The sequence below is a fragment of the Passer domesticus genome, chromosome 6 (assembly GCF_036417665.1).
Source record: "Passer domesticus isolate bPasDom1 chromosome 6, bPasDom1.hap1, whole genome shotgun sequence".
NCBI lineage: Eukaryota > Metazoa > Chordata > Aves > Passeriformes > Passeridae > Passer > Passer domesticus.
Genome location: NC_087479.1, coordinates 14,719,010 through 14,730,547, shown reverse-complemented (window position 1 = coordinate 14,730,547; position 11,538 = coordinate 14,719,010). Strand labels below are relative to the sequence as shown.

Here is an 11,538-nt window from a genome sequence, read left to right as displayed (position 1 = left end):
CTATTTTGCAAGTGCAAAAGTTCTGTGCTGGGCAGACCCCCAGCACAACCAGGGCTTGCTCTGGTTTGTCTGAGGCTCAGTTACATGCACGGGATATCTGCACCTTTGGAAGAGGGAAAGGTGAATACCTGACACAGCCCACCCTTGTCTCAAGCCAGCATCACCCCTCTCCAAGCACAAAACCATTTAGCAAGGAGGGAGGTCAGAGTACTGTAGCCTACCACCTCTTCCCAAACTCCTGGAGAAGGAAGGGACAGCTGGAAGGATGCTGTGGGGGCACACATGCTGTGCCCCCAGCTCACCCTCAGGTTGAACACCACAGCATGAATTAATGGGATCCAAAGCAACAGCAAGCTGGGTTTTGCTTTTAAAATCTGCTCCAATTGTGCTGGGCTGGGCTGAAGAGATGCAGAGGCAGCTTTGTTTACCAGTGGTCTTGGAACCATCTTGCTGAAGGAGCAGATAAATGAATTAGCTGACAGCCCTGCATCATAGCTCTGGGAGCCACGGACATCTCTGGGTTTCCACTGCAGACCCCGACACAGACACAGGCAGAGGTCACCCCTCACGAGACCATGTCACACTCGCTGGGCCAAACTCCTCCAAGCAGTTCTTCCTTAAGTACAGCCATGCTAGTGCATCTGAGAACTCTTCTGGCACACTGCAAGATTTACTTATTTAATATTTGTAATACACTACTGAGAGCTTTTAAAGTTATTTTGCAAGTGCAGAGTCTTTTTCTTAGGATCATCCTATTATTTTGCAATGTTTCCTAATGTACTATTTTCTCTCTGCCAGTCATACTGGGGGGTTCAGGTTTTTGTTGGTTTTTTATTTATTTATTTATTTATTTAAATCTCTTAAAACATTTCTTAAAACTACTCCCATTTTACACATTCTTTTAAACCCTACATTTATAGAACACAGGCTTTAAAATTATTTCAATATGTCTTGGATTCTTATATTCATGTACTACTTGACTAGCTTCCAGAACCCAGTTCTTACAAAAATAAAAGTACAAAAATGCTCCAGGAAAATTCAAACCACTCACCATTAGGGAGACTATTTTCCAATTATTGAAATACTTCAAACTTTTCATACCCTTTTACATTTGGTTCTGGGATTGAATGTGGAAAAAAAATTAAAAAGCCCAGTCAACTGTATCAAATTTTAGACAAATGCATGAGTGTGGAAGCAATTTTGGTTCTGGGAATTGTATCTGGGATAATTTAGTAACTTTTCAGCTTCCCTAGATACTATAAAGAGAACTCTGAGGAGGCACAGAGCTGGGAGCTCTGTCTCCTTCAGATTGGAGCAGAGGTCAGGAGCTGGCACAGACCACAGAGCACTGACCCTGGCCTTTCCAAAGCTGAATGTTCTTGGTGTACTCCAGGAGGAGCTACTGTGAATTTTGAATCCAGCCAGCCTTACCAGCCTTCCTGAAAACCTCCAGGACAGCAGCTGCACCCAGGCAGAGCCCAGCTAACCTGCCTGAGGAGGTGCAGAAGCTCTCAAGGTTTCAAATAAAAGGTGTAGTTATTTCCAGCATAAGCTTTTAGAGGCTCAAAACATAATCCTATCACTTTGGCCATCTTCCAACACAGCCCTCTCCTGTGATACTGGCAGTGAATGTTTATGGCAGTCAGCAATTGTTTGTCCTAATTAACAAGCTAGACTATGAATAGGGTTTTTTTGGAATAAACACATCTATAGCCTCATTACAAGCATCCCCTTCAACCAAGGAATGCAACACTGAGTACATACAGCAACCATCCCTATCATAGCCTCTTCCCCTCCCTTACAAAACAATCCACAGGAAACCTATGGCTAATGCAAGGCATCCTGCCACAACATGGTCACACCTGACTATATTCCCTTTGTTACCAAAAAAACTGAAAAGCAGAGACATGTTCTGTGCAGGCTAACTCTCAAAAAAATGCCTGATTTTTCTTCAGCCATTTGTTTTTAATTTCAAACTTTGGTGAGAGCCAGTACAAGTGGGATATCTTTTTGTTTCCTAAGACTGCTGGGGAAAATACATAATTGCAAGGTCTAAAAAGCTATTTCCTTAAAAAGGGGATTGAAATTTTAAAATCGTTTTCTACCCAAATGGAATCATAGCATACAAGTAAGGCAGAATTGGGTCCTGGGGCCATCTTCCCTTCTAGGGAATGATAATCAATAGATCTGATCACAGCATTTTTATTTTTTATTTCAATCTTCAAGTCATTTGGCAGTAAAAATAGTAGGTGAGGACTCTTAATTACAAGTCTTTTCCCATTCCATATACTCCACACACAAATTTCTGCATTTCCAGGTCACTCTAGGAGACAGGTTGGTCTATCATGATTCCATTAGATAAGTAAAATGCAGGGTTTAGTTCTGGTCTACAGCTTTTTATTTTTTTGCCATCAAGGAGACAGAGTATCTGCATTAGACAGCTGTCTGGTTTAGATTTTGCTTTTCTATCCCCACATTGTGGAGGTATAAACAATCTTTGGAGCATTTATTTGGTCAGCCCTCCTGAAAGTAAGACTATCCTATCCCTTTTACAGATAACAACTCGGGTTCAAAGACACTCTGTTTCTTGCCTCTGAGCAATAAGGAAATACTTGAAAGGACAAGAACAAAGTCGAAGATTCTGTTAATAAATGCTGCAGAGGGTGATTTTCAGCCTCTTCTAATCTGTACCACTTCAAGTGTCTCTGCTGAGAAGCAGATATCTTTTTAGTGACTTTAAACTTAATGACAAGAGCTTTCATTTTCCTAGTTACCATTCACAGACACTAGTCTGGGAAATCACAGGTTTAACACCTCTGCTCTACAACTTCAGGAAAGATTCTTCAGGTCCAGGGAATCTGATGGGGAAATTACCCAAAAGATATCTGTGGGTTTACCAGCAATCTACATCTTGAGCAGCTGGGGACAAGTTCTCAAGTAGGTTTGGTTTCAACTTTTGTCAACTCCCTAAGTTTACCATCAGTCAGCCAACAAAAAGCCCTGCAAGCCAACAGCATTAGTTTCACAGTCCCTTGAGACTAGAATTTATGTATTCAGTTATCTCTCACTTGTCCTCCACAGGACTGTATGATCCCTCAGTACTGGGCACCACTCACAGCCCTGATACACTGATAATAAACCCCTCTGGTACCTGCCCCTTGGCTAGAGATCAGTGAACAGTTCAGAGTGAATATTGTATCTGATAAATCATTCCTCTTTTGCTGATCAAATTACTGTGTACAGACAACCTCATTTTCTCAGAGGTGTGGTTATCCCTATTTGCCAAATATACTTTGCAAATAAGTTTTGCTCCGCAGGCTATTCCCAAGTAACTCTTCCTGGCAATCCTTCATACCCCAGCTGTGCTGCTTAGCTTTGGTTGGGCATCACAACCCTAATGAGAAATTGCCCATCTTCCCTGGCTAGCTGGAAACAGCTCTCCTTGTTGGAGTGCAGTTTGTCACATGGTAGCTCCCAAGGGCCAGCGGCACAATCAGGACTGCAGGGTGTTAAGCCACATACAAGGAGTGAGCTGTCACAGCACCCTGGGTGAGCAGAAGTGCCCTACAGTTAAAAGGATAATACCTTGTCCCAAAGAGATTACAGAGGACAAGTTGGAAGGGGTTTGGCAATGAAAGCAAGGCATTAGTGTGTACTTAGGGACACGGAGTGATGGAGGGAAGAAATGCTGTCAGAGCCTTCAGCTGCATTGCCACTGCTCTGTGCAAGCTGCAGTGCTTCCAGCCCCCAAGCCCTTCACCCACCCCTCGGAAGCAGAGATACTCAGAAAGAGACCCTCAAGCCCAGCTGGAGCATGTGGCCTCAGCATGGGCTGGATGTCACTCCAGGAAAGGGGATTGACTGCACTGACCCACAGGCTGTGGTGGGACACCCTGGGGTAGGAGCCCTGCGATTCCACAGCGAGTCAGTGTGAGAGAGGGGCATTTCCAGGCAAGAAACTGTACCAGAGGTGGGATAATTCCCCCTCTTCAGGAATCCTGTGTTCTGAAGCAGCCTACAGCTGTAATATGAATGCTCAGGGCTACAGGATGTCAATCTGTCTGCAAGTCTGTGTTCTTTCCTATTCCACATCACCGTTTCCACATTTGGACCTGGGGGTTTTTTAAACATGCAATTTTTCCCCCTTACAAGATCAGTGTTAAAATCTTTTTTGAGTATCATTTGACTATTTCACCTCTGAGTGTGTAACTTGGAGCACTAAGCACATGGCTTTTAAACTCATACATCTTTAGAGTCAAGTATATACCTGGAATATTTCTTAGAAACAAAGTCACTTGCAAGTACTTTGCAAGTATGCTCTAAGGGCACAGGTCTTTTGTCCCAGTTTAACAGCAGGACTAACTCTCCGAAACAAGACTTCTCAGATATATCTTTCAAAACATTATCAGATCAGTTGTGCTAATGATATATTTATACACTGAAAGTGAGACTTATGGAATTGAAAAAAAAAACAGTAGCAAGTAGGACAATACTAATTTTAGGTACTGAAGCTGTTGATTAAGAATTATTTTCTTGGGATCAAAGCATATGGTTATGAAAAATTAGCAGAGTTTAATTTGCATGGAACAGAAAAATCTGCTTATATAAAGAAAGAGAAAAATGACTCCTGAAAGAGATGAACACTTGAAATGCTGTCAAGAACATACAGGAAGCTATACCAAAACAGTAAATAGCTATACCTAAACAGTCAGCACTCTGTACATAATTAAAAGTAATATTTGCAATAATCTGATAATATCAGGCTTTACATTGCAAAACAGCACTGGTTTGAGTTCAGAGAAACCCACAGGCAAACAAGGCCCAAACAAAACACACTATTGGAACCATCAGCAGCCTCATCCCCAAGCTCAGAAACAAAGTAGACCACTGCAAAACGTTTGTTATAAATTAATTTTGAGTGGTTGAGAACATTTTTGGAATTGAATTAAACAGGCTGCGTGACTCATTTTTGCCTGAACGGTTGCGGTTTCCAGTCCCTGCCACCCTCCCACAGGGGACTCGGCTCGCCAGGCTCACACAGCGCGGCCTGGGACCGGATGGCTCCGGCCCGTGTCAGCAGCCCTTTGCGCCGGATCGGGACCGAAATCCTGCAGTCTGTAAAACCCAGAGGGGATCTGAGCCGCCTCTGCTGAGATTCATCCAGCCTCAGGCAGGGTGAGCCGGCAGCAGGAGCCAGCATTGAGCCGTGTCTGCGGCAGCCGTCCGCAGCCAGCAGGACCTGAGGGAAAGCCGCGATCGCCGAGCAGCAAAGCAAAGCCACTGCTGCTGCTGCTCGCTCCTGTCGTTCACCAACAGCTGCCTTTCAGAAATCGAGTGCTACGAGAGACCAAAGCTCTTTCCTTCCCTGCAAACTCTGAAGAGATGAGGCAGCTCGGCTCCATTCGGACCCCAAGGGGGCCTCAGGGCGTGCTGCTTCTCAGCAAGTTTGGAAATTCCACCCTAAATATTACGGGACATATCCCTGGGGCTGCCACAGAGCTAACACAGAGATACATTTAGAGCAACAGGGACCCACATCAGCCAAGGCTCGGTACACACACAGGCAGACAGAGCACTACCTCTTCTCAAATACTTGAAAGAAAGAAAAGGTATAAAGCTATAGATTTGTTTAACCCAAGCAATATGGAATTCTTTTACAATGAGTAATAGACATCATGGCACAAACTCAACTTTGGTCTAAAAGAAATAAAAATATCTCCCCACTAGTCTCCAAAGCTATCTTCTAAAGATAACACAAACACCTGCTGTATTTTAAAGGCATTTCATATCACTGAAATTTTTCTCCACTATTTCTCTTTCAATTTACAGATCAGGACTCAGCAGGTACCTTGCAAAAGGTTGATTCCTAAAACAGGAGAAACCAGATATAATCTTCCTGAAGGAAAATATGTCCAGCTCTGATGAGGACAAGAGCAGAGGTCCAATGACCTTGTTTGGGTTCAATGAGCACAACACAAGCAACAGCATTTGTGCAAATTATGCTCCCTAGTTAAAAAATAAATCTGCATTCATTTCTTTAGTCCCCTTTTTTTACATACCCCCAGGTCACGTTTCAACAGTTATGTGTGACCTTAAACCCAAACTTCATGGAAGGGATCTCAGCAGTCCCAGTTGGGCAAACATTTTGGGGCTGTAAAAGCTGATATCATGTCTTGAGTGCCAGCCACACTCCCAGCTCCCAACAGACTCTGTTAACTTCACCGACTGTCCCTTATCTCCAACCCTTCTGCTGCACACACTGTAGGGATATTTTGGCTTCCTTTCTCCTGCCTTACATCAAGGAGCTCCCCATCCTGGCCTGCTGCTCACAAAACAATTTATCAGGCCTTATTTCATTGCACAGGGCCCTCACCCCTGGGCCCCCACCCTGTCCCCCAGCACGCCGTGGTGCTGGCAGCAGGCAGGAGGAGAGGCGTGGGCTTGCTCTGGAGAAAAGCGCGCCAACGGGCTGATCTTGGTGCCAGAACCCTCTGTCATGGCTCTCCTGCATCAGGCCACTGACTTCTATTTCCCCTTTCACTAGAATTCAAATCTGTGAAATTTCAAGACACTTGATACCTTTAACACTTCCACGTCTCTGGCAAATGTAATGCAAAGCTGAAAATGAGTGCAAAAGTTATTGGGAACCAAAAGATACAGACACACTGCCTGTCACAATCATCTCACTACTTTATAAAGTAAAAGTAACCTTGTAAAAAGCTTACCAAAATCCTGGGAAATCTGGTAAAAAGGGTAGGTAAAAGTCTGTGGTGATTCCATCAAAGTGTCCTGATGGCTTCCCAGCATGGCAACCACAATCCAGCCTGGCCTCCACTGGGTGTTAGAACAGCAATTCGGCACCACTGGCAGCATGAGCAAGTCTGGCACGAAGAGAAACCAGTGGTTTCCTCCTTACTAATGCAGGAGGAAGCACAGGACTTCCTCTCTGCCTCCTCCCGTGCTGCAGGAGTGAAAGAGGAGATGGCAATCCAAAGATATATCAGTGCAGAAAAAAAAAAATTAAAAGAGAGAAAGAAAAGAAACACAGAGCAGGGCACGCTGTCACTGTTTAAAACGTAGGTGAGATTTAAATAGCAATAATCCCCAGAAACTATCTAGTTCAGGTCATCAACTAACAAGCTGGTTAATTCCTGTAAGGATTAATGCTTGAAATTATTATGCCTGACAGATGTTTGCTGAATGGGAACTGAATACACAGGATGAAGACCAGCAAGAAGTAAAAGTGCAGACAGGTACATCAGAGCTGAGATTTTACAAAACATTAACTCATGCTCTAACGTAATAATAATTTTCCTTATCTTCCATTTCTTTTTTTTCACTCTAGCAGGAAATTCCCTTCACAGACTGACACACTAATCTAGATTCTGCTCTCAGTTACAATCACGCAAGACAAAAAGGAGGTGAGCTGATATTTTCAGGAAATACCTCTGCTGCTCAATTCAGCTGAATGGAATAAACTTTGCAGGCATTCCCTGTCCCTCACAAGGGAGTACATGATAAATTCTCCTTCCCTAATTCCCCAAAACTATTGGAAAATATAAAGCACCATTCTCCCTTGATTAATTAAGATCCTGCTGGGTACTCCAGCTTTTAGGCATTCAATAAAACCCACTGGTTTGCTCTACCTAGCCCACTACCATGGGCATCGTCCTGATGGTGTAGATCTAATACACTCCAGGACCAAAACAGGTGTGACTTACTCAAGCTGGTGTAAATCCAAAGCAGGTCCATAAGGCCACAATCTCTCAACCTTTGTAGCTGCTGTATGCCATACTTTATATCACACTGAACAGAATTTCTAGAATTACAGCTAAGATAGAGCAGAGGTGGAGAAACCAGTGAAAGCAAAACATGGGGGGAAAGTTGTTTTGAATTCTACCTCCAAATTAGAAGCTACAGATAAAAATAGGGATAAAACTGTGAGCCTCTCCATCCATTTTGGAATCAGGCAGCACAAGGGAAGAGCATGGGGAAAAACCAAAGAGAGGAACAAGGATGGATGAAAACCTAGGTGGATGAACAAGAGTGGAATAGAAAATGTTTATCGAGCTAATCTGTGGAGTTGCTAGTACAGAGAATTAACTGAAGACCAGCAGCCTCAGAGAGGCTGTGACCCCCATGTGCAGCAGTGACCTCAGCTCAGCCAACCAAACAGAATTTCAGTAAAAAAAATCCCAAGGGACAGAAGAGGAGGAACATCTTAAGAATTAGCAGTGCTGATTGTACCTCTAGAGAGGAAACTGATACATCAATCATTTTCCTACTGTCTTGTTAGCCTTTTGCTAACATGAACAATCCTTAGAACTATAAGAATATCTCAAAACACGTCAGGATAAGAACATCTCAAAACACATGCAGACTAAACCATATGATGCCTAGGGGATGTAAACTAGAGATTGGTCCACTTATCTGAAAGTCAAATTATGGTTGTTCTAGAATTATGTTGTTTGAAAGGGGGGTTTTAAATGCCTATAAGTGAACCCTTTTTTCACTTTCCCCTTGCTCTCTCTCTTGTGGTATATCCACAGTCAGTCCTGACCAAAAAAACTAGTAATCCTAGAAGCAGCTCATACATGGCCAACATCAGCTATGCATAGCAGCTTTTGAAACAAGGTAAGAATCAGTCTCTTTGGATGACCAGTCTGGAAGGCAAAGGAGCTCCCCTGGTGAGTACAGACAGCCACAAGCTAGAGATAGCAATGACAGGATCAACAGTGAAAAATGCAGCATTCCCACAAAACTTTCTGTAAGTTAGTATCACAACATATTTAAAATATATAAATACCACATTACCACTTCAGTATAATTCCCTTTATTTTTCCATATTTTTAAGAAAACCAGGTTCAGCAAAATATTCCAAATATCCTCACAACATCTGACTTGCCATCTCTTTTTTCTCATATAAAGGAGTCAGTTTTCAGTTTCAGAGAGGGATGAAACTTTTCCCCACTCTTCTGGCCAACTATCATTTATGTTATGGTAGCCCTTCTTTGGGCTGACACGTCTAAGTTCAAACAGGGATTCAGTTACATCTGTAGCTGTGGTAACATCTGCTGTAGCTGTAACTCTTGTAACACATCTGTTGGATGATCTCAGATTACCTGGCAGCCCGTGGGCACTGAGAAGGAAACATTTCTGCAAACGCAGTGCAGCCCATGGAGTTAAATGACTACACTGCCCCACTGATTAATCTACTGTAAGTGATACTCAGGGCAGAGTGGCCTCATTGCCCACTAACAGTCTGCATCTTCAAGCAGGCAGTGATGTATTTGTCCTCTAACTGCTCAGGAGACAGAAGTTGTCACCCCAGCTGGGTAGCAAGGGTTATAAATTACAATGTTGTCTGAGCTCTGACAAAGAGCTATGAAACTCCTCAGATAGGAAACAGAGGAGCAGTATAAAAATCTTCAACCATAGCAACTGTGTTATATATTTTTACTACTCTGCAGAACATATTTCTAACTATGTTTTAGTTGTGAATTAGAATTAACATTGGTATAAAGGGACTGTCAGTGCAAGTGCTTCTCACCAAACAATCTGGTTTGGAATTGCTGTGAAAGGACTTTTCAGAAAAGAAACACATCAAGCAATCAGGTTTTCCTAAGTACTGGGCTCGGAGGTACTGGCAGGAATAGCACAGACAGGTGTCAAGCTCTTGATCTCTCTTTCTGGTTTTACACAGTTTCACTCCGTGCAAATAATGAATTATTATGAAGAACCTAATCATTATGCACAGCCTAATAATTCAGGTGTCCCACCTGGCAAGCTGAGCATCTTAAAGGTCTAGCTTAGGTCATCATTATGCTCTGTTCCATTCAGCAAGGAAAAGCAAACAAACAAACAAAAAGTATTTTGATTTACCAGTTAATATTAAAATTCAACCCACACACTAAACCAGGCTCTGAAAAATGTCAAATCTGATCTGAGTAAGACTAAAAGAACCAAGAAGTAGGTTAGCTGCTGATGCAGTTGCTTAACTGAGAAAAACATCTATTTGCAAATCCCCAAACTAAGGTGTAACCTGCTAGTAGCAATAACAGCACTTCACAAATACCAGTGATAGCTGACACAGGAAGGGCACTACAGAAAACAATAACCTTCAGAGCACTGAAGCACATCCAGGTAGATTCCTCAGCAGTGACTAACTACAGTAACTAACTAACGATTCAATAATAAAAGGACTTTAAAAAAAGGGGGCTGTGACATTTTAAGTATTGGGATTAAACATGCCGACATAATTACATATAAAAGTGGTTTTAATAAACACCTTCAGCTCTTTCATCAGACAGCAAATACTACTTCACTCTGCAGACCAGAATGACAGCTCCAGCCCTCCTCCATCATGAGGTATTCACAGAATCTTGGAATGGCTGAGCTTGGAATGGACCACTGAGCTCATCTAATCTAACCTCCCTGTTCAGTCTGGGTCCTAGTAAAGAATGTTACTATGGATTGTGTCCAGATGGCTTTTGAATCTCTATAAGTCTCTTTTGAGTCTCACAATATGCAATAGCTTGACAAGCAAAGACCTGAGGGGAAAAATAAAGTAAGGTTGAAGGCAAAAATACCCTTAGGGATGCTGGTAGCTCCATCCCAAACAGGAATTTCTCTTGAAGAAAAAACAAACAGAATGAAACCAACCAACCAAAAAAGCACCCCCCCCAAAACAAACAAAAAACAACAATAAAAACCCCAAACAAACAAACAAAAAAAAACCCATAACAAACAAAAAAAAAAAACTAACCCAGAGACACTTGAAATTTTTGTTAGGCTGCAGACATTTTCTGTACATTGGCATTTCACACCAGCAGCTCAACTAAAGGAGTCAGAAGGTTTATAATCTGAGAAGACAAGGGAAAATCCCAAGCTCTGGTAAAGCCAAGGGCAATACTGTCACAGAGCCAAGATTTCTACCCTGACTCCTGTGGACTTAAAAGACAAGGCAACAAGTAAATTTTTCCTTGGGTGCTCTCTTAATCTGGAGATCTAAATTAATGTGCGTCTGCGGTGTTTATTACTGAGCCAGTGCTATTAGCCAGTGTTAAAGTCTTGTACTTTACACAAAGCCTGTGCTTAACCTGCTGTACCTATAGACCAATTCTGCTGACTTACATAAGAAACATCACCTACATTTGCCAACTGCTGTCATCTGCCATTCATGTAACCACAACCAAAGACTTAAGTGCTCATGCAAAGACTCTTGCATTAAGAAAAATCAGTCATCTAAGCTGAAGGAAATGCACAGCCTGGGGAAGAACTGACAGCTTCAGAACTGACTGAAATTATTTCTTTTATTTAGTCACAGAAGCTTTAAGGTAGAAGGATATTTTCTCACATGACCCAGTCTTTGCATGTAACTGATTTGAAAATGCAGTGGGTACATCAGTACTTGTATACTTTCCACCTTCAGCTTCCCTGAACTCCTTCAGGCTGCACTGATGGAGCACAGAGCCTGGATAAAGACCAGCTGTTACATCTCTCAAACTACTCCTCAGTCAGAACCAACACATGTTCTTA

General features: G+C 42.5%; 1 protein-coding gene across 3 annotated transcripts in view; it reads right to left on the bottom strand.

Annotated features, from left to right (window-relative positions):
• The window catches only part of SYNE3 (spectrin repeat containing nuclear envelope family member 3), a 75,540-nt gene that overhangs the window by 47,762 nt on the left and 16,240 nt on the right, over positions 1 to 11,538 (bottom strand). Inside the window, exon 1 of one of the 3 annotated variants that reach the window (XM_064423476.1) lies at positions 6,726 to 7,111. The exons of 1 other annotated variant lie outside the window; for it this stretch is intronic. In XM_064423476.1, coding sequence (XP_064279546.1) covers positions 6,726 to 6,873 — 148 coding nt within the window. In that variant the 5' untranslated portion in view covers positions 6,874 to 7,111. Of the gene's footprint in view, positions 1 to 6,725; positions 7,112 to 11,538 lie in introns of those variants that run through there. One more of the 3 variants, XM_064423475.1, reaches the window with a different exon arrangement.